We start from the raw sequence: 23,647 nt of genomic DNA, 5'->3' as shown, positions 1-23,647 counted from the left end.
TTGAGTAGGTGGTGGTGGCAGGCCGCCACCACAAAGAAACCAGAAAAAGAAACAGAAGAGAGAGTAGAAGTTAGTACGGATTTTGGAGCCACCATGAATAGTTATTATGATGAATTGAACATACAGAGTATCAGTATTAAGTTAAAGTGAAGTTAGGAGAAGGCCATGTTAAAGTAATGTGTTTTCAGCAGTGTTTTAAAGTGCTCCACTGTATTTGCCTGGCGAATTCCTATTGGCAGGCTATTCCAGATTTTAGGTGCATAACAGCAGAAGGCCGCCTCACCACTTCTTTTAAGTTTAGCTTTTGGAATTATAAGGAGACACTCATTTGAAGATCTAAGGTTACAATTTGGAATATAAGGTGTCAGACATTCCGATATATAAGATGGAGCAGATTATTTAAGGCTTTATAAACCATAAGCAGTATTTTAAAGTCAATCCTGAATGACTCGGGCAACCAGTGTAGTGACATTAAAACTGGAGAAATGTGTTCGGATTTTCTTTTCCTAGTTAGGATTCTAGCAGCTGCATTCTGCACTCGTTGCAAGTGATTTATATCTTTTTTGGGTGGTCCTGAGAGGAGTGCGTTACAGTAATCTAGTCGACTGAAAACAAACGCGTGAATTAATTTCTCAGCATCTTTCAATGATATAAGAGGTCTAACTTTACTTATGTTTCTTAAGTGAAAAAATGCTGTCCTAGTGGTCTGATGAATATGCGATTTAAAATTCAGATTACAGTCAATGGTTACCCCTAAGTTTTTTACTTACATCTTAACTTTTAATCCTAGTGCATCAAGTTTATTTCTGATAACCTCATTGAATCCATTATTGCCAATTACTAAAATTTCAGTTTTCTCTTTATTTAGTTTGAGAAAATTACTATTCATCCGTTCAGAAATACCAGTAAGACATTGCGTTAGTAACAATATATCCTAACATCTGCATGTTGACTGTTTTGTATACTTGTGAATAAAAGTGACAGGCATGCCAAGTCTAGTGAAGACCAACGACCGAACTTATCTCACTAATGATGTCTGTCTCTCTTTTGTTAATGGCTAGCAAGACCTTTAAGTTCAAGTGCCTTTTCACTTCCTAATAAATCAAATAATGGGAGGGTTGTGCGTGGTGTGTCTTGACTGGCATCAGAGGTTTGTGATGCCTCGTCATCATCATTTGACTAAATATACCCTTAGATATTTTAACGCTGTAAGAAAAAAGTGAAAGCTTGCAATCACCTGCACCTCAGGATATTCTACTGGCTATGAATTGCTTAAATACAACAGAAACTTCATTAAGCTTTTTTGAATTTTCTATTATTTGCTCAAGGAGACAAAGCCTTGGGTTGCCAGAATCCCTTTGATAATGTTGAATTACTCATGGGTGGGGGTTGAATTGAATTTAGTTTTGTTAAATTTGCCTTGATTGTATGGAACGTTACATGCTTTTAATAAATTCAATAAAAGATTAAAAAAACAATATTGAATTACTGAGGGAAGCTTAGGCTCTGCCACATACCCAAGACATCTTAGAACTTACATGGCTGAAGAGCCAAGTACAAGTATTGGCAGATGCAGCGTGGTGAACCTTGCATAGTTTTGAAGTTCTTGTAGTTATGTAAAGCAAACTTTGAGGATTTGTTTTGAGTAGCTAAGATAGCTGAAGTCTAATTGGTTCACTAATGACTCTTACCTGGATATGTATGTAAATCTGATGTTTAATTTTCTGTTTTGTTCAGTTCCCCAACTGCCACCTATTACCTCAAGCTACAAACGTAGGTGGGAAGACGAAGAAGAGGAATACGATTCAGAAATGGATGACTTCATTGATGATGGGGATGTAAATCAAGATGAGGTTTCAAAACATATCCGAGAGATCTTTGGATATGACAGAAATAAGTAAGGATTCATTTCTTTTTAACTTCTTTAAATGTTATTTGCAGCAGTTTTGTGTTTTGAAACATTGTAGCTCCTGGGGTATTGTAGTTCAATGTTAGTATAAAAGTAGTGGAAGCAAAAGAAAAAAAGACTATCTAAAGTCAACACTGAGGTAAAGAAGAGATTTTTGCTCCGCATGAGCACCAGTCACTGATGACAGTACTCACTTTTGTCTTTTGGTATTGGGCTGTTGGGTAGAAGCACATTCAGCATCTGTATATTTGATTCTTGGAACTGTGAACTATTTCAGTAAAGTTAATTACCTTACAAAAACGAAAGAAATTTGTCAAGCGAGAGGTAAACATTCAGTCCGTCAAGATCATTTCTTTAGCTGATAGCTAAGCTGTCCCAGTAGCTCATCCAGATAATTCTTAAAGGTTGTCAAGGTTTCAACTCCATCTACAGTATGTATCTCGATAGTTTGTTCCAGGTTCCCACAACTTCTTGAGCCAAGAAGTGCTTCCTGGATTCTGTCCTAAATTCACTTCCACTAAATTTCCACTAGTGTCCTCCTGTACGTGCTTTGCCATTTAGTCAAAAGAATTTGTCTGAATGTACTTCATGGATGCCTTTAAGAAGTTTAAAGACCTGGATTAGGTCATCTGCTTGAAAGTAAACAAGTTTAATCCTGTGAGCCTCCGCCACTAGGACATGCCCTTTATTCCCAGGATGCACGTGGTTGCTCTCCTCTGCACAGCTTCAAGTATTGCTCTTTCTTGTAGTGCAGTGACCAAAGTACTTCATATGTGGTCTCACTAGTGCATTATATTGTGTTAAGCACACCCCTACGTCCCCCTATTTTTATACATCAGGTTTTATGATAGAACCTACCATGGAGTATTTTTTGTGAAAGGAGAACTCCAGAAGATTACTTGCCCTTGTAAATGTGGAATTTTAAGAAACCAGGTTTCCGCATTAACTTATTCATCTTAACCCAATCATTTGTGTGCATGTAAAGGTGCTAACTGTTTTAATTTATACTCATTTTAATAATTCATGACAATCCAGACTGTCCTAGGAAAACATTGACACCCTAGTTTTCCTGTCTAAAAAATTTTAAAGCCACCTCTGTGGCACTCTGAACTCGGAAATGAATGGCAAAAGGACATCTTGAACAGTGTTTTGTTCCAGATTGCAGTTTTATTGATTCAAAGGGTGTCCGTAAAGATTTTCGCACTGTTTTATGTAAATCGTTTTTTAAAGCTTGAAAAGATATTCATTTTGAGTAAAGTCAATCTAAGGTAATTGGGTAATGGTAATATAAACTGAGAGCGGTGCTTTTAATTAAATCGGTTTAAAACATTCTTAATTGTTTCTACGTAAATTATGCTTCTAAATGTGACACTCAAGAAATGTAAGTCAATTGTGCTAGAAATGGAATTGTAAAGTCTTAAAACCCCCTTTTTACACTCACGGCCACTTTATTAGGCACACCTTTTCAACTGCTTGTTAATGCAAATATCTAATCGGCTAATCATATTCCAGCAAGTCAGTGCATTTCGCCATGTAGACATTGTCAAGGTGACCTGCTGAAGTTCAAGCCGAGCATCAGAATGTAAAAGAAATACGACTGAAGTGACTTAGAACATGTCGTGATTGTTGGTGCAGGACTGGCTGGTCTGAGGATTTCAGAAACTGCTGACCTACTGGGATTTTCATGCACAACCATCTCTAGGGCTTACAGAGAATGGGCTGAAAAAGGTAAAAAAATCCAGTAAGCGGCAGATCTCTAGGAGAAAATGCCTTGTTGATGCCACAGGTCAGTGGAGAATGGCCAGACTGGTTTGAGCTGATAGAAAGGCAATAGTAGCTCAAATTGTTGCAAGTGAGTTATGCAGAAGATCATCTCTGAACACACAACATGTCAAACCTTGAAGGGCTACAGCAGCAGGAGACCACGCTGGGTGCCACTCCTTTCAGCTAAGAACAGGCAACTGAGACTACAATTCGCACAGGCTCACCAAAATTGGACAATAGAAGAGTGGAAAAATGTTGTCTGGCATGATGGGTCTCTATTTCTGCTGTAACATTTGGATGGTAGGGTCAGAATTTGGCATCAACAACATGAAATCATGGATCCATCCTGCCTTATATCAATAGTCCAGGCTGCTGTTGTTGGTGGTGTAATGGTGTGGGAGATATTTCCTTTGCACAGTTTGGTAACCCTTAGTACGTACTGAGCATTGTTTAAATGCCATAGCCAACGGGAGTATTGTTGCTGACCATGTCCATCCCTTTATGTCAGCAGTGTACCTATCTTCTTCTTATGGCTCCTTCCAGCAGGATAATTCGCCATTTTGCAAAAGCTCCCATCATCTCAAACTGGTTTCTTGAACATGACAATGAGGTCACTGGAATCAAATGACAGTCACCAGATTTCAATCCAGTAGAGCACCTTTGGGATGTTGTGGAACAGAAGATTTGCATCATGGATATGCAGCTGAGAAATCTGCAGCAACTGTGTGATGCTATCATGGCGTTATGGACCAAAATCTCTGAGGAATGTTTCCAGCACCTTGTTGAATCTATGCCATGAAAAATGACGGCATTTCTGAAGGCAAAAGGAGGTCCAACCCGGTGTACCTAATAAAGTGGCCAGTGAGTGTATACAGCAATTGCTTCCAAACTCCGCAGGATCCGTTCAGCTAATAAAATTCAAAATGTTTATTGAATTTCTGTAAACATCTGTCGAAATGAGTCCTTTTGTTGTTAAGGTGCCAATAACGAGTTTGAAGACAGTTGCTTATTCAACTGTGTACCTGCATTTAAGATGAGACTTCTGACGATACAGTGGCTTGAAATCTGTAATACAGAATCCTATGTGACACTGGGGTGTTACAAACCATGAGCTGAGTGTCTGCATCACAGTGAATATTTTTCTGAAGCTGTGTGAAACACTACATCCCCACCAGTCATTAGATTTCTCCTAAAATTAGAATTTTACCATCTTTTGTTATTTCTGCCTTCCTAGATACAAAGATGATAGTGACTATGCTTTGCGTTACATGGAGACTTCCTGGAAAGAACAACAAAAAGAAGAAGCCAGAAGGTAAGAATTGTTGTTTTCTTCATGTTACAGCTACCTTTGCTGTTAGACAGTTTTAATATAAGGTTTTGCACATAAGTAGGATGGCGGCACATAATTAGGATGGCAGCGCACAGTGGTACAGTGGCTGCCAAGCTGCATGCTGGATCCAGTGTTCTGGGTTTGAATGCCATATTCAATTCAGTTTATCTTTGTAAAATGCTCTTCACTGACTGTTGGTGCAGACCACTGTGACAATTTCTCAAGTAAAATGCAAGCATAAACTCTAAAAATACACATAAAGACACGGCTTTGTTTAAACACACAGGAAAACAAAGTAGTGTGAAACTGATTATCATTAATGGGAAACCAACAATATGTGTCAATTATTTAACTGTTGAACAAAGGCCAGTTGACAATGGACAAAATCAAAATAAAAACTCTTGTCAGCGGCAAAACTGGAGAAATAAACTTCTTTGGAGGCCCACGGTTAATTGTAAGAGAGAAAGACAGTCAGACACAGGCAACTGTCATGGAGACCTTGGCTAACTAGCTGCCCACCCCTCCCTGGACATTCTGCATGAGAGTCTGTTTTGGGCTGTCCAGTCTGATAATGGACTCTGTCCATCTGATGATTCTATGGCTCCCAGTATTCTCAGGGATCTTTTTCCATGAGTAGTAGAACAGCTTGGCAGTAGATCAGTTCCCATAACAAGATACATAGAAGAGAAAGAAGTTGAACAGAGGATAGTTTGACAGTTTGTAATTATTGTATTACTTATCTTTTTTTTTTTTTTTTTTAACAAATGACTAGCTAATAAAGATATATTATTAAGCACAGCTAATCAGCATTTCTAGTCAAGGTATGCAGTGAGTCTTTGGTTTGTAAGTAATTATAAGTTTTGATAAGTGAAAGCCTCATCACACTTCAGTTATAGCCTTCATTTACGTAATTTTAGTGCAGGGGTCTCCAACCCTAACCCTTTCCAAGTAGCTCGCCAAAGGGTTAATGAATCCTCCATAAATTTGAAAACTTCCATCCATTCATTATCCAACCCGTTATATCCTAACTGCAGGGTCACGGGGATCCACTGGAGCCAATCCCAGCCAACACTGGTTGCAAGGCAGGAAACAAACCTCAGGCAGGGTGCCAGCCGACCGTGGAAATTTGAAAACTTGATTAGTCAAATTAGGAGTGGGTGATCTTTCCAAAAAATTATATCACAATTTTAACAAAAAATCACCATCCACAATCTGAATTGCAGTCTGTCTTTTCAGTGTGGCAGACACTTAAGAGAATATCAGGACTCAAACTCATCAAGACCTAAGTAACATTTTATTTTAGATATCAAACAAAGTTGAATTCAATTGTTCTCTTGTTCGCTAGCTAAGCGGAGTTCAGGAACACTCCCCGAAGCTGGTGAGTGAGTGAGGAAGGCCCCTCCCCTTGGCCCGCCACGCGTTTCTCGAATTTGCGCAAATAAATCGGTATGGCAAGCGAACTCTGATACATAGCGAAATGAGAGAAGTCGCAAAATCAACCGGAATGTTCAAGCAAATTACAGAAAAAAACAGATCTAAATCTGTTAAGTAGTACTGTCGTGAAAAGCAGACAGAAAGAGAGACATTGGATTTTACATATTATATATTATAAAACCTTCAAAATAATGTGCAGTTAAAGTCTCAACAGCATTCTCAGCATTTCTGGAGCTTAGTAGAGCGAGATAATTATAATAATCTTCACCAAGCAGCTCTGAAAATGTCTGCTTTGTTTGGGTCTCCATATCTCTGTGAGTCTGACGTGAATGTCATGAAGTCAAAGTTCAGAACATTTAAATGACTCCATATGAGCAAACTTAAGTGGCTCCACTCCACCATACGCCTGCCTCTCTTGTTGACTCCATGCAATGCCAGTCATCTGACTAACTAAACAGCTTATCACACATGCAACTGGACCTGTGAATAAAGTGAAACAGTGACATGGAACAAAATGACATTAATAAGTCATATCTGTGTACAGGTAAAATTCAGTTACAACGAATATCTTTACAACAAAATTTTCATTGAAACAAAGTACTTCTATGGCCCTGACAGCTTCCCCATATGACATGAGGCTATGGAAATCTTGTTACTATTAAGTACATTCAGCAGAAAAGACCTTGAAATGCCTGAATGAATCGTCCACAGAGCAGTTAGTTCTGTGGCCGCAGCTCAGTTGTGCTCAATGATCCCCAAATAGAAACATTGTACTTTTTTTTTTTTTTCTTTCTTCTACTGTTTTTTGGTGGTTTTCAGTGATACCTTTTCCTTATTGCTCGTCAACATCTGAAAAACATCCATTGGAATTTAACTCATTGTCGCCCTCCTATAGAAACGGCAGACACGAAAAAACAATAACCGTTCATATTAGAAAAAAAAAAAACTTTACATTTTTGCAGCCCTCGATTGCAGCAAAAAGAAAAGAGACGTTTCCAGTGAATTCGGAATTTTGACATCGACACTGTCAACTTTCTTGAAAGACAGAGCAAAAAAAGAAGAAAAATCTCGGGTTGCAACGTATGTGAACTGCTGCATTTGAAGACGTCAAAAAAGCAGTTTTTATGTGGTTCAGTGATGCTCGTTCAAGAAACATTCCTATTAATGCGGCACACATTCAAGAAAATGTGAGGTTTGTGAACTCTCTTGGGACCTCCTAAAATTAGACAGCACGCTAAGGGGCATCCTGGGGTGCGATCTCCACGTCTGTATGGGGCAACAGTGGGATCACAGCTGTGCTGCATCTCTCTGCCAAAGTAAACAGAAAGGATCTCGATGGGTGATGCAAGATTAGGAGCCACGTACATTGTAAATGCAGATATCAGGATTACTTGGTCACTGACCTGGCCACAACCCTGCCTGACGGCTGTGTCTGTGTATAGCAGAGCGGCAGATCATGCTACAATAAATAACTGTGCCGTTCCTGTTTCAAGCTGAACAAAGCTGGTTTTGCTAAAGTACTGAGACTAAGCCTCGTGTTTTGGGGTGCAAGACAGAGACTTATAGCGTGACCCCTTTCTTTTTATGATTTGCTTCTGTGGAGCTTCACTGAAGCGCTGTGAGCCTGCTGTTGCCCTGCCCCAACAACCGACAAGCAATCTTCCACAGACGCTGCGGTTGCGCTTTGGGACGCATTTCAGCATGTGGTTCCCGTTGGGTGGGGATCCCAAAAGTGTTCGGAAACCTCACAATATGAAGAAGAAAAGTATGATTCGGCTTCTGATTGATAACTATGCTGCACACAACATGCTTCCACATTTAGATAATGTTCGCGTTGACTTCCTCCCACCCAATTGCACAGCAGTGCTTCAGCCACTGGATTTGGGCATCATTCGCACCCTGAGAGTGTATTATCGCGAGGAAATGCTGAGAAACATTCTCGTCAGCATAACATGTAGGCAGGAGGAGATTAAAATTGATGCGAAAGAAGCTATTGAAATGATTGCAAACGCCTGGACACAAGTTAAAGAAAGCACTATACTGTAGTAACAAATACAGAATCTCATTAAAACAAAATATTTTTTAGGTCCCTGGGAGTTGGTTGTAATGGAATTTTACCTGAATTTGGAATTGCACTATTTTGTTTTGACAGCATTCATTTTTTAATTGAACAGTGTGAGATGCACTAGAAAATGCATCCAGACATACAAAATGCACTTGCAGGTGAACTAAATATTTTTTGTGATGTTTTAATGCAAAATGTGAGTTGTGGACACCAACATTTTGTAGATGTTCAGGCAAAACAAGCTTATTCAATTTGTTTGGGTTCAATCAATCAATCAATCAACATTTATTTATATAGCACATATTCATACAAAAAATGTAGCTCAAAGTGCTTTACAAAATGAATAGAGTAATAGAAGACACAATAAAAGATAAACATAAGTCAACATTAATTAACATAGAATAAGAGTAAGGTCCGATGGCCAGGGTGGACAGAAAAACAAAAAACTCCAAAGCTGGAGAAAAAATAAAATCTGTAGGGTTCCAGACCAAGAGACCGCCCAGTCCCCTCTGGGCATTCTACCTAACATAAATCATCATATTTTCATGGAAGGACCTGATGATGATGGTCACGTAGACTTCTGGCTTTCAGTCCATCATTGTTGGAGCATCATGATGCTTTGAGTAGGTGGTGGTGGCGCAGGCCGCCACCACAAAGAAACCGGAAAAAGAAACAGAAGAGAGAGTAGGGGTCAGTACGGATTTTAGAGCCACCATGAATAGTTATTATGAAGAATTGAACATACAGAGTATCAGGATTAAGTTAAAGTGAAGTTATAAAAAGGCCATGTTAAAGTAATGTGTTTTCAGCAGTGTTTTAAAGTGCTCTACTGTATTTGCCTGGCGAATTCCTATCGGCAGGCTATTCCAGATTTTAGGTGCATAGCAGCAGAAGGCCGCCTCACCACTTCTTTTAAGTTTAGCTTTTGGAATTATAAGGAGACACTCATTTGAAGATCTAAGGTTACGATTTGGAATATAACGTGTCAGGCATTCCGATATATAAGATGGAGCGAGATTATTTAAGGCTTTATAAACCATAAGCAGTATTTTAAAGTCAATCCTGAATGACACAGGCAACCAGTGTAGTGACATCAAAACTGGAGAAATGTGTTCGGATTTTCTTTTCCCAGTTAGGATTCTAGCAGCTGCATTCTGCACTCGTTGCAAATGATTTATGTCTTTTTGGGTAGTCCTGAGAGGAGTGCGTTACAGTAATCTAGTCTACTGAAAACAAAAGCGTGAATTAATTTCTCAGCATCTTTCAATGATATAAGAGGTCTAACTTTAGCTATGTTTCTTAAATGAAAAATGCTGTCCAAGTGGTCTGATGAATATGCGATTTAAAATTCAGATTACAGTCAACGGTTACCCCTAAATTTTTTACTTCCGTCTTAACTTTTAATCCTAGTGCATTAAGTTTATTTCTGATAACCTCTGAATCCATTATTGCCAATTACCAAAATTTCAGTTTTCTCTTTATTTAGTTTGAGAAAATTACTATTCATCCATTCAGAAATACCAGTAAGACATTGTGTTAGTGTATCGAAGAGTCGGAGTCATCAGGTGCTATAGATAAGTACAGCTGTGTGTCATCAGCATAGCTGTGGTAGCTCACATTGTAACCTGAGATAATCTGACCTAACGGAAGCATATAGATTGAGAATAACAGCGGACCCAGGATAGAGCCTTGTGGAACACCATATCGGATATCATGTGTCTTTGAGATTTGATTACCACAACTCACAAAGAATTTTCTCCCTGCCAGGTAGGATTCAAACCAATTTAAGACACTGCCAGAGAGGCCCACCCATTGACTAAGGCGATTTCTAAGAATATTATGATCAATGGTGTCAAATGCAGCACTCAGATCTAAGAGGATGAGAACAGATAAATGGCCTCTGTCTGCATTTACCCAAGTCATTTACTACTTTAACAAGTGCAGTTTCTGTACTGTGATTTGTTCTGAAGCCTGACTGAAAGTATCAAGAATAGCATGTTTATTTAGGTGGTCATTTAACTGCATAATGACTGCCTTCTCTAAATTTTACTTAAGAAGGGCAGGTTAGAAATGGGTCTAAAATTTTCAAAGGCAGAGGGGTCAAGATTATGTTTCTTAAGAAGGGGTTTAACTACAGCAGTCTTAAGACAGTCTGGAAAGACCCCGTATCTAATGACAATTTACTATGTCCAGAATATTGTCAATTAGACGCCTGATATTTCTTTGAAAAACCTGGTTGGTATTGGGTCAAGGACGAGGTGGAGGTTTCAGTTGAGAGATTATACTATGTAATTCAGGTAAATCTATCCTGGTGAAAGCATTTAATTTGTTTATAACGGAGTACCGGGCTTTGGAGGTTCTGCAGTGTTGGGGAGATATACTATGTTATCTCTAATATCATTAATTTTTGAGTGAAAAATACAGCAATGTTCTCACAGGTTTCACTGGAAGTATTCTGGGGCATTCCTTTGTGTTACCTGGGTTTAACAGACGGTCAATTGTTGAAAATAAGACTCTGGGATTACTAGCATTGTTATTTATAATATTAGAGAAATAGCAGCCTCTCAAGACGGACAGTGTTATTGTATTCTGTTATTTTAACTTTTAATATTTCATAGTGGATAGTTAGTTTAGTTTTCCTCCATTTACGCTCAGCTCTACGACATGTTCTTTTTAAATCAGACACTCTTTGGGTCTTCCATGGAATAACAGTACTAGAGGATTTTTTAACTGTCTTTTCAGGTGCAACTATGTCAACAGCAGTTCTTACTTTAGAATTAAAGTTTTCCACTTTACTATTTACATTATCCTCGCTATTATAGCTGGCATTATAAACGGACTGATTGCTTAGAATAGTTGTAAGCTTTAAAGCTGCTGATGAGTCAAAGAAGCGTTTTTTAACAAAATGCTTCTCATGAGCGTTTTCTATCTTTATTTCTATATTAAATAGTAGAAGGAAATGGTCTGATAGACCGATATCAGTGACCTGCTTTATATCAACTTTAAGTCCTTTAGTAATCACTAAGTCTAACGTATGACCTGCTTTATGTGTAGGCTGATTTACGAGCTGCCTCAAATCAAAAGAGTCCAGGAGGTTCATGAATTCCTTTACCTTTTGGTCACACTGATTGTCGACATGAAAGTTAAAGTCGCCGACTATTAAGAGTGCATCATAGTTTGTAACTAAAATTGACATTAAGTCAGAGAATTCCTCAAGGAAAGACGCGTTATATTTAGGAGGTCTATACACGGATAATACGAGAACGTGAGAATCTCCATGAATAACAACGGCGAGATACTCAAAGGACTTAAATTTACCAAAACTAACATCTTTACATTTTAATCGCTCGAGTAAATGTTTGCCAAACCGCCTTTTCCCTGGCGGTCGCACGAGTAAAACTGTAATCCGGGCGCAGATTCGATTAAAACTGCCGCCCCATTGGAATTAAGCCATGTTTCATTTAGCAATAAAATCAATGTTTCTATCACTAATAAGATCGTTTATAAAAATGTCTTGTTAGTTAAAGCTCTAACATTTAATAGTGCCATATTTAATGTTTCTGAAGGGCAGAGCTGAATTTTATGCGTGTTATGGTAATCGGAACAAAAATTAAGTTATTTTTGTTAACGCTCTGTGTGTACTTTTTATGTAATCTACAATCCGTTTTATAGTCTTAATGCAGTGTTGATCTGAAGTAGTAATTTCAATTAAATTATTGGTGTTTTGCCGCACTGCCTAGATTTTTACGTGCATTAAGATTTGTTATTAGATTATTAATGATGTGCACTTTAACGGAAGACTCTGTTAAGCCATTATGTCCTATCAAACCAGTAGCATTACGTAAGGGGTTAGCAGTAGAAGTAGACAGTCAAGATAGACGAATTACCTTAGCGATGTTTTCGGAGAGGACCCGGGCGCCAAATCTATTCGGATGCAGTCCATCCCGCTTGAAGAAGCACGGCCTTTCCCAAAAAAGATCCCAGTTGTCTATAAACCCGATGTCTTGATTCTCGCAGAAGCCTCTCAGCCAGTTGTTTAAACCCAGCAGACGACTGTAGTATTCATGCGATCGCCTGACGAGAGGTAGTGGACCCGAGATGAAGATTTTTGCGGATGGGGTCCTCTCCTTCGTGTCTTCAACTAGTGCTGCGAAGTCAGCCTTGAGAACCTCTGACTCTCGGTGCCTTATGTCGTTTACGCCGGCATGTAGAATGATGGATCCAATTGCCCTCTTGTGCTTCTGGTAGAAGGTCGGCGCCCGCCTCATCACATCTCGAACTCGAGCACCGGGAAAACAAGAAACAAAGGATTTTTGATTAGGGCACGTGATATTCAGGTTTCGTACAATGGAATCACCTACCACGATTATATCACCCGGGGTTGAAGGCAGACTGGGGACACGGAGAGGGTCGAATCGATTCTGGATTTGAATGCTCGCCTGTGCCGCTGGAGGTGTTCTAGCCTTGAACCCCCGCCTGCAAAGCTGAAACCCGTCGAGGTCTTCATCAGCGTTGTTCCTACGAGGGCTGGGTGAAGCTTACTTGCCCTTGGACTTGAGCGCACGAGGTGGGGTTGATGTTACGCCGGCTTCGTTGTTTGGTGTGGTTTGTCCAGCAGCCGAGTCTTCAAGTCTCTGAGGTACCTTCGTCTAGACAGGAGTTTCTGAATCTGTTTGTCGAGTGCCTGGAGTTCCTCGACAACGATGGCAACGCCGATTCTTCTCACTGTCGGCCATTGTCTGCTTCTACTTCCGCTTCCGCTTCGTCACCTAGGAAAGAAAGAGGGTTGAAATAAGCTATGAGAATAAACATTAGAAAACATGAGTAGCTCTCGGCAATTTTGATTTTGTAAAAGTAGCTCTCGTAGTAGTGTAACTGTCTCTTAATGTGACATGCCCAGTGACTTACAAGTCCATAACTCGCTTGCCTTTAGTCATAGGGGCTGGCTTCTGTGCTTGGAGGCTGACACCCAATGAATGCTCATCCAAGTACTATGTATGTAATGGGGGAAAAAAAAATTAAAATATAGATGTAATGGGAAAAAAAGTCTGACAAACCCAACAAAGTCACTTAATATGACATCGACTTGAGCAAGACCTTGGCCTATTAAGACTTTATATGTTAAAAGGAAGATTTCGAAATTAACCCTAAGCTTAACTGGTAGCAAGTCAGGGCTGTCTTAACACGTGGGCATGCTTGGCAGTTGCCCGGGGGCCCCATGAACATAGGGCCCCATGCTAATCTGTGTATGTTGTGACTTGCTGAGTGGTTGTATGGGTTGAGGGCCCAGTGCATTGCTTTGCCCGGGGGCCTATAATGCTGTTAAGACGCCCCTGGAGCCAGTGCAAGTGTTATGTGGTTATACATTGTAATTCTTGCAGCATCATTTCAATTTAAATAAAAGCTGCATAAAGAATAATTTGAACAGCCCGTGAATAATGCAGTTCTGCTAGAAATAAATGCATGAATTAATTTCTCAGTAAATTATCTATTCATGGTCTGTGAGGAGCTGGCATCTTCTTCTCTCAGCACCATTTTGCCTGCAGGTACTCGACAATTTTTGTCCCACATTTCCAAAGACTTGTGTTGGGGCCACTGGTGATTTCAAATTAGCTTTTTCTAATTGTACATACCAGTGGGTCCAGTACTGGAGTTGGAACCCTTTTGAAAGGTGTTTACTGCTTTGTGCCCAGCTCTGTTGGGTTAGGCTCTAATATACCCCACACCGCTAGATGTCTCTAAACTGTAAGCAGCTTTGAAATGGGTTCCTTTTTAGTCATTCTGGTGTATGTTCAGACCATATTGTGTGTGTGTGTATGTATTTATTTATTTATTTACCATCCTATTTTATGTTTTTATTTATATATAGAGTTTCTGTTAAAAGCCAAATTTCCCCTGGGACAAATAAAGTTCATTCTGTCTGTCTGTCTTGTTGATGTCAGACATTCATGTACACTTAGGGTGAATTCTTTAAAACTCTCTTTATAACCCCTCCATAGATTTTATACTGGCATACTATAAATTTGGCATATTGTGTAAGACATCTACTTTGCACAGGGCACAAGGAATTTTTTCCAATGTCCATAGACTTAGTATTTCACGTTTTATTGACCATATCACAATTCCATTGGATCACAAGTTTACATGTGAGCTCTCCCGCTCTATCTATCTCTCTCTCTCTCTCTCTGTCTAATTGTATAGTGCCTTTCCTATCTATTATATAGTGTCTTTCCTATCTACCTATCTAATTATATAGCGCCTTTCATATCTATCTATTTATCGACCATATCACAATTCCATTGGATCACAAGTTTACATGTGATCTCTCTCTGTCCAAGTATATAGCGCCTTTCTTATCCATCTATCTAATTATGCCTTTCTTGCTAATTGTGCCTTTTCATATCTATCAAATTATATAGCTTTCGTGTATATCTTTCAGATTATATAGCACCTTTCATATACAGTGGCACCTCGGTATACGTCCTTAATCCATTCCAGATCCTTTGACTTATACCAAATAGGACGTATACCAAACTAATTTTTCCCATAACAAATAAAGGGAAAATGATTAATCCATTCCCATGAAAAAAAAAATCCTAATTTTATTGGTATATTATACATTTATGGGGTTGTATAAAATAATTTAAACACTGCTTAATACTAAAATACATAAATACAAAAGCAATTAGATGAAATAAATGAAAATTTAACCTAAATTTACTTTTTAATAACGTCTTTGTTTTTCACAAACGTAGATACCGTTGTTTTCGGCATACGGTATGCAGCAGCTACGTCCCGGATACGCATGCCACTTTCATACTTTTCAACAATCAATTCAAATTTACGCAAAAAAACACAAAATCACGTGAAAATTCACACAGAGTTATAGTGCGGGTTGTTCACTGAATGCTAGCAACTGGCGTACTGACGCTCGTGGGCAGTCGTGGCTTTGTCTCGAGAGAGGTAAACAAGGGTAGCACACGAGTCGTATTCCAAACAAATGTCGTATACCAAGCAAAATTTTTCATGTCCAAACAGGACTAATGCCAAGTTGGACTTATTCCAAAGCGGACGTATACCAAGGTATCGCTATATATCTATCTATCTATCCTATTATATAGCGCCTTTCATATCAATATCTAATTAATTATATAGCACCCTTCATATCCATCTATCCATCCATCCAAACCCTGAGTATGTGTCTCCTCACCATCTGTGCTCACATTATAGAAATGTCAAAACAGTTGAACAGTACACTTGTGATTTTGAACCTGCTTTGTATAACAACATCAGCTGATTGTGTACTGGGGAATGAATGGAGTCTTTCTTTCTTTCTTTTAGTTTGCGTTTGGGTATCAAAGAAGACATGGAGGACATGCTACTGGAGGAAGAGATGAATAAAAAGAAAGCAATGAAGCTTAAGAAACGGAAACTGTAGACGACCACTGGATGATATTCCCTCCAGTCCTATTGTTACAATATTGGTGGAGACGTGTGGAATCCTAAAGTTTCATCTGAGCATAGTTTTGCACTAAGATTGTTCTTGCTTAAAGACTACAGAAAGAATTAGTTTCTAAATTCAGGACTCTGGTTGTTTTATTTGTTGCCACTAAACACGGTCTACATTTTGGTCCTGGAATTTTCAAACCGTGAGTTCTTTGTAGCTTTTTTTTATTGTTGTTAGATCTTTGCTGAAGAAAACTACATTATTATAAAAAAAAAAAAAAATTAATATATATTCTGAAAAAGAAAAGGTATTTTTCTGTCTTTGGTTAAAAAATGGAAGACAATTTGTGTATTGATTGAGCTTAAAAATATAATTCTAAGGGCTAAACTTAATATATTCTAATTTTTCCTTAGGATGTAAATTCCCTAAAGCTTGATGTTCATAGATCCTCATTAGTAATTTAGGACAATCCTAGGAGCCAGGCTGGATTCTTTATAAAAAGACTAAGTGGATGTTTTGTTACGATTTGTCCAGGCTAACGCTCATTTAATTATGACTACACTGCTTTGGGGATCACACCAACTCCTTTGTCGAATAAAAAGGAAGGAATATTTTAAATCCCTGGGTGAAGATTATTCATGTGGTGAAATCGAGTGACAAAGATGTAAACCTGCTTTGCAAATATTTATTATTATTTTTTTTAATAAGTACAGTGGCAAGAAAACGTACGTGAACCCTTTGGAAATACCCACATTTACAGCGGTGTCAAAACGTAAGTATACCCAATGAAATTATTTTTTTTAACATATTAAGATGTAATCTCGATTTCAGTGATATCTTTAGATAAATGCTGAAAGATATTTCACGTTTTTTAAACTGGAATTAAAGTGCTCTGTTACTGTGTGAATTTCCCTGTTTTCGGGACATTGCTGTATTGCTTCACCTTCTGCAAAAAGAAATGTCTGGAACTCTAAAATACGCTCTTGTGAGCGCTGAAGTCAGGAAAACAACGGAAAAACTTAAACCCAATTAAAGTAAAAATAATTTTTTTATTCTTAATTCTTGGTGAGTAAAGAGAATGTGAGACTGCCTCTTTCCAACTCGGTCAACTGATTTGGATTTTGGCAGAATCCCTAAAGTAAACCCGTTCTCTCTTTTATATCCTAGAAAAGAAAACAAAACCTCTAGCAGTTCATTCTGAGGTTATACATAGCTTAGGTTCAATCTTAATTTATGATATACTGGACATTCTTATAGTCCATAAAGATCTTACATTCTTCATAGGGTCTTCTGATAGTATCAGAGGTCAGCCTTTCCTCATAAATGATAAAAGTTAGTCCCTTAATGCTGTGCACACAGCCAAACTCCTTTTCTGCATAAATCAGGAACAAATCATATAGCTCTCTGCAGCATGATCAACTCCAAACACAGTCCTTGATATCTGTGAGTTAAATAATAATGTTTTCTCTTCCTCACTCTTTACTATCGACACACTAATCCCAAAGATATCACTTAACCAGCTAAGACCAACATTTACTTGAATTGTCTAAAGTGCCTATGACTTTTCAACAGTATTGTTTACAGTTGTGTTTAACCCTTTAACTGCCAACTCCCTAAATATTCCCCACGCCGGGTGAAATCTGAACAATTTTCGTTTTTTTAGTTTTTTGCATTTATTCAAGCAGTATTTACCACTAAATGTTGTGCAAGTTCTAGAAATGGAAAACGCGTAATAAAACACAAAATGTACATATTCTCAGGTAGCTTGAACAAGTGGTCACGGTTTGAATCTATCTTATCTGGCTCATTGCTGTTGTCATTCAAATGAAAGAATTTCAGTAGCAAAGAGAATCGGTTACGTTTCATTGTATCTGCAAAAATAGGTGTTGCATACATAAGATCTGTAGACCAGTACATCTCAATATCTGGTTTTCTGATTATTCCCATCTACATCAAAATCCCAATGAATTTTTTCATTTCGTTTTCATCAGTGTCTACCCAAACGTGAACACGGGAATGTGGAGGTAAATCGGGATTTTTCTCAATAAACTGTGCTGCATACAGATTTGTTTGATGAACAAAATGTCTGATCAAGTCAGGTGACACAAACAGCTCATAAAACTGCTCCGCAGTGTAATTGTTTACATCAACAGTAAATCTACACGTTGCCTCAAACGGATACACCCACTCATCACCATGATCCGATGCGTCGTCATTCACAGTATCAAGCAGCGCACGTTGCTGATCATCATTGTCGCTAAAATCTTCTTCAGAACTGCTAAAATCGCGATCATAATTATTGTCCAAAATCGCCTGCAAAACCTCACTTGAAGTCAGTTTATGTTTCGCCATATTCACAACTTTCACTTCTGAATGGTTATCACGTGACCAGCAAAGAAAAAGTTTCCGGCTAATACAACCACAGAGTTGTCGAAATACAATGTAGTAATAATATCCACGCCAAAGCGTCAGTTATACTACGCGCCAGGCATTCACATAACCATAGGCAAATGTGCCGGATAATTCCGGCAGTATGGCGTCCGCAATAACGCTACGATGCCGGATATATCCGGGAGAGGGCGGTTAAGAGGTTAAAAGTAATATATCCTGTGAAATGTTTTATTTTTTGTGGGTCATATGGTGCCCTACATAATGTTTGGAACAAAGACATGTTTTCCTTGATTTTACCCTATTGTTCCACAGCTTAAAATTACAAATCAAACAATTCAGATGTGATTTAAGTGCACATTGCAGACTTTCATTCAAGTGGGTTTGCAGACATTACGGTGACACACAACACTATTTCTGTGTGGTTCAACCCCGTTTCAGGACACCACAATGTTTGGGACACAGCAATTGGCAGGTCTGTTAAAGCTGTCGTATTTAGGACTTTGTCACATATGCCTTGCATGTAATGACAGCATGAAGTCTGCGATTCGTGGACATCACCAGATGCTGAGGATCTTCTCTGGTGGTAATGCATACAACTTAATCATATTTTAATGCACTCCAATTGACGACTTCAATTCTGCATAATTCCATTTTCCCCACGAATTTAATCTGTGCAGATCTACAATCGGGCTGTTCTGGGTGCGCCCCAGTGGCCTTTTCAAAAGTCTAAGCTCGACTGTGACGATGCAGGTTCTGCTGCATGCTCCCATCTTACTTCTGGGAGCCCTCGAACCCGACACCGTTGGTAATGTCACCGATGAGCTAGGCAGTGAAGACATCAACCATGAAGCAAGGGGATGGTGCAAAAAGTGCTAAGTGCTTTTATTAAAAAATCAACAAAATAAAAGGTGCTCAAATAGTGCAGTGTCTCACAAATAAGTCATTAAATAAATAATCCATAAAAACAAGTGAACCATGGAGGTTAAAACCACACTAGAAAAAAAATCCTTTAAAAACCGAGGTTAAAAAAAATGGCTGGAAGCAGTCTTTCTTTAAAACTAAAACCAGGTGCGTTCTTCTACTGGTGGCTTCTCCCATTCAGGGCCCCACAACAGGGGACTCGCCCTACCAGCAAATGCAGCTCCTTCTTTTCTGGTCCGGTAGCCCTCCGATCCCCGGCTACGTAAGGCTCCAGCCGGACCGAGACTTTAGTTCCTTCCCCAGCGGCCAGGGCACTCACGCTGGGGCTCAACATGCCCAAAGCCTCCACAACTCCCGCTACCTTCTGCGCCAAGTCGTTGCCTAAGCCGGTCACTCCAGCTCCTCTAAACCACTCAGCTGGAGCGACCGCATCCAACAGCCACCCTCCGAGAGTTGGCCAAGCACTCCTCTGGGGCTCGCCTACCAGCTGCGTTCCACCATAACAGAGCCTGTTCTTGCTCGCGCTCTCACTCACTCACGCACCGACTTTCTCCTTCCTGCTTCCTTCTCCTTTAAACCTCCCATTCTCTTTTTCTTTTCTCCTCTCTTTTCTCATCTTTCTTTTCGCTTTTTCTCCTTTTTCACATCCGCCTCACGCTTCTATTAAATATTACGGGGACGTGGATCAGGTGTGACAATTAGCAGCTTCCAGCAACGATTACAGATGCAGATGACTCCTTACTTGTGCACTTAAGCGAGGAACGCCCGCATCACGAATTCCCCCGGGAATCGCTCTGGCCACACTACCACGCCCCCTCACTAAGCCACGAGTGCGGCGATTATTTATTTAAAAAGTGTCCTTTGATCTGAGCTGTGGACCTGCTATACCACATCGGTGTAAGTGATTGAGCATGGAAAGACCCTACCAAACCGATGAAACGATTGAGTCTCCATGTGCAAAAATGGCCAAGGGGTTGCTGGAACGATCAAGACTCCATGCCGAAAGCCAGAGTGGGTAATGACGGGGTGTAGTAAACAAGCAGATGTCCGTGCGCTGCTTTGATGAAACTCTCTGTGAAAGAGCCAAGTTAACGTAGAGGCCTGTTGTGGGGTACAAACCTGTAAATTTTGGTCTATATTTTCATTATATTTTGTTCAAGACAAAACAACAGATGAACTTAATACTTGCATGGACAGTTAAGATCAAAGGCAATCTGTTTTCCTAAGTCACAGTACCATCTGTTTGAATTGACCAGCAATTCAGGAGATGCCTCTATGCTATTGGTTACTTTAAAACCTGAGATCTGGGACAACAAGTTGCTGAATTGGTTTACGGCCTGGGAAAGGAAGACATGCCATTAGTAAGTACTAAGCAACATTAAAAAAAGTTTTATTGTTTGAGGAAAAACGGACTACTCAAGATTAAAGAATCTGAGCGAATCCATTCATCATATTGACAGCAAGCCAATCAGGTGTATCTAACTGCGTAGAATTTTATAATAAATACAAGGGGGCTTTGCCCCCCTGCTCACTTTGCTTGCCCACCCCCGTGTTTGCGCTACACGCTAGCCTCTTTTCGATTCTGCCGCTCACGTACGGAGATGCAGATGTACAATTTACTATTTTACGTTACAGAGAGTATTTAGCTATATTAAAAGCTATTAAAATGTAATAATTTGAATGTAACTTAAATTTCATTTTGCGTTAATACTTTTTAAACTTAAATTTTTACTGTAAAACTTAAGTAAAAGCAATTTTTTTAATTCAATTTTCGTCAATATCGCATTGAATTGTGATTTTGTGTTTGGACTTTCATCGTGACAATGCAATATATAAGTGCCCGTGATTGAATTTCATTTCTTTCTTTCTATTAAATAAAATGACTTTTTCAAATGTTTGGCTCTGAGATTGTCTTAGCAAAAGCTATTCTAACGGGCAGCTGTTAACTTTTTAATACAAATGGCATATCAAGATCTCCTTTGTTGTCTAATGTTATCCCCTGAAGACGTACTACATTACCTTTCTTGGATACATCCTTCTTTCTACAGTACTTTTGGCGCTTTTCCACTGCATAGTACGGCACAGCACGGTTCAGTACAGCTCACCTTGGTTCGGCTCGGTTTGGCTTCGACTGCAGTTTAGTACCGCTTTAGAGTGGGCGGGATTATTCACGTGTCGCTATAGTTGTGCTGCCTCTACTGCGCGTGACATCATCGTAAACGCGCCACAAGCGACCTCCTGAAAAACTTTTTCATTCCGCGTCGCCCCATCCAGCTCTCGCTGGATCCGCTTCTCGGCTACCAATGAGAGGGAACGTCTGTACTTCCTCAATAGACCACGAAACAGCCATTTTTGGTTAAAACAAAATGGTGCGTCCGAACCTTCGCTGGCTGTGCTAAAAATCTAGCGGGTCTGTTGTGTTTCGTGTCGCAAGTTCAGTGACGCAGTAATGACGATTTTCTCCGGCCAATCAGTGACCAGCAGAGTTTACACGTCGCGCTTTGGTAACGGTTCGGCGCGCTTGGAACCTCGGCTGAGGTGGTACTAAAAAAAGGACCAGGTACCAGGTACTGTTCCCAGTGGAAAACCCCCCCAAAAGTGAGCTGAACTGAACCGTGTCGTGCCGTACTATGCAGTGGAAAAGCGCCATTTGTGCGGAGGAAGACCGGACGGTGTTAACGGTTGTAGATATTCTTCGGAATATTGTAAGTTGATGTTTTCATCTTCTGCACCCTCATCACCAACTGTTTCAGCATAGTTTATTGATACGCGTTTAACCAATTTGCCATGTAACCGAATGTCTTTTTTGTGTGTTTCTTGGTGCTAGGATTGCCCGTGTACTCATTTTTACTGTTGATAACCCCTCGTGGTGAAATTCTTCAATAGATTTGGACATAAGACATCTTCTTTAATTGAGAACTTAAAGTGAGGAAAACATTAAAATTTATAAGAGCTGAGAGAGCAAGAACTGTGTCTGTCAAAAACATTCACACAAATGAGAGGTGAGAGGACCGTGGCCGTGGTTTTCTATGGTTGAGATGAGGGCGTGACTTGAAAAATAATCTCATGGCCAAAGTCTCAACTCGCGGGACTTGAAAAAATCTTCCAAAAAGTCTTATTTTTTATTATAATAGAGAGATGTCTTGTCTGAAGAGCAACATCAAATGAAGAAGTCAGGAGAAGAGAACAGAGCAACGTCAAAAAAAGGTGCCGGCAACGTGCGGCTGTTTCCATCTTATCGTCAGAAAAGCATGTAATGAACAACTATGAGTGCCAAGATCACAAGCCGCCTGCGACATTATCCTTGTCATATTTACATTTTTGTAAGCTTTTTATAAAGACTATATATATCCACACTTTGCTATCCACATTTTCTTTTATGCTTTTCTCTATTGGTATTATTATTATTCATGTAATAAATACCACACTGCTTTTAACTTTCTATACTTTGTCTTCATATTTAGGGTCATTGAAGTAATAAAGTAAATTTCCTTGAGCACCTGGAACAGCGAGGAATTGCCATATGATCCAAGCTGCGAATGAAGAGCTCTGTGTGTTAAAGTAAAACATTCACTGGTTGAGAAATGGCCTATAGCCAGGGATGTTGAGTCTTTGTATGTTTGAATATATTCTTGGAGACCAAAGGTAATATTTAGGTCTGAGATATATCTAAGTCATTGCGCGTTGTTGAAGCCTATGATAAGTAGGTCTCTTGGAGTACACGGGAAAGCGGCCTGTGCATGTGTTATTCATACGGTACTTGTGAGGGTAAAAGTGCTAGGGAATAACATGCATATGTATACGCTACTGTTGTGGTAAGGGGCTGTGTGTCTGCATATATCTATGCATGTGTGTGTTAATCTTAAAGTGCAACAGTAGACCAACCTGGTAACAAACTAGACGAGTACACTTACACCTAAAGAAAATATACTCTTAATGAAACGACAGATGGTGTCCTGGGGGATCTCCTCCCAGATCTGGACCAGGGCATCACTGAGCTCCTGGACAGTCTGAGGCGTCAAATGGACCGAAATGTCCCACCCAGAGGTGTTCTATTGGATTGAGGTCCAGCGGGTGAGCGTGGGGGCCACTCACTGGCATCAATTCCTTCATCTTTCAGGAACTGCCTACATCCTCTCGCCCCATGAGGCTGGACATTGTTGTGCACCAGGAAGAACCCAGAACCCACTGCACCAGCATAGGGTCTGACAATGGGTCCAAGGATTTCATTCCGATACCTAATGGCAGTCAAGGTGGCGTCTAGCCTGTAGAGGTCTGTGTGTCTCTCCATGGATATGACTCCCCAGACCATCACTGACCCACCACCAAACCAGTCATGCTGAATGATGTTACAGGCAGCATAATGTTCTCCATGGCTTCTCCAGA

General features: G+C 39.7%; 1 protein-coding gene and 1 long non-coding RNA gene across 2 annotated transcripts in view; both read left to right on the top strand.

Annotated features, from left to right (window-relative positions):
- spty2d1 (SPT2 chromatin protein domain containing 1) overlaps positions 1 to 16,856 on the top strand; it is a 50,616-nt gene extending 33,760 nt beyond the window's left edge. The window contains 3 exon segments of the mRNA XM_039736230.1: positions 1,738 to 1,897; positions 4,908 to 4,985; positions 15,844 to 16,856. Coding sequence (XP_039592164.1) covers positions 1,738 to 1,897; positions 4,908 to 4,985; positions 15,844 to 15,940 — 335 coding nt within the window. The 3' untranslated portion in view covers positions 15,941 to 16,856.
- Positions 16,857 to 22,054: 5,198 nt separating this feature from the next.
- Positions 22,055 to 22,612, top strand: LOC120515361. Its single transcript, XR_005630646.1, has 2 exons — positions 22,055 to 22,263; positions 22,396 to 22,612. It is a non-coding gene; the product is annotated as an uncharacterized LOC120515361 (long non-coding RNA).
- The last annotated feature ends 1,035 nt before the right edge of the window (positions 22,613 to 23,647 follow it).

Source organism: Polypterus senegalus, chromosome 1 (genome assembly GCF_016835505.1).
Source record: "Polypterus senegalus isolate Bchr_013 chromosome 1, ASM1683550v1, whole genome shotgun sequence".
Lineage (NCBI taxonomy): Eukaryota > Metazoa > Chordata > Cladistia > Polypteriformes > Polypteridae > Polypterus > Polypterus senegalus.
The sequence above is the reverse complement of the archived record's forward strand: the minus strand, read 5'-3'. Positions and strand labels throughout refer to the sequence as shown.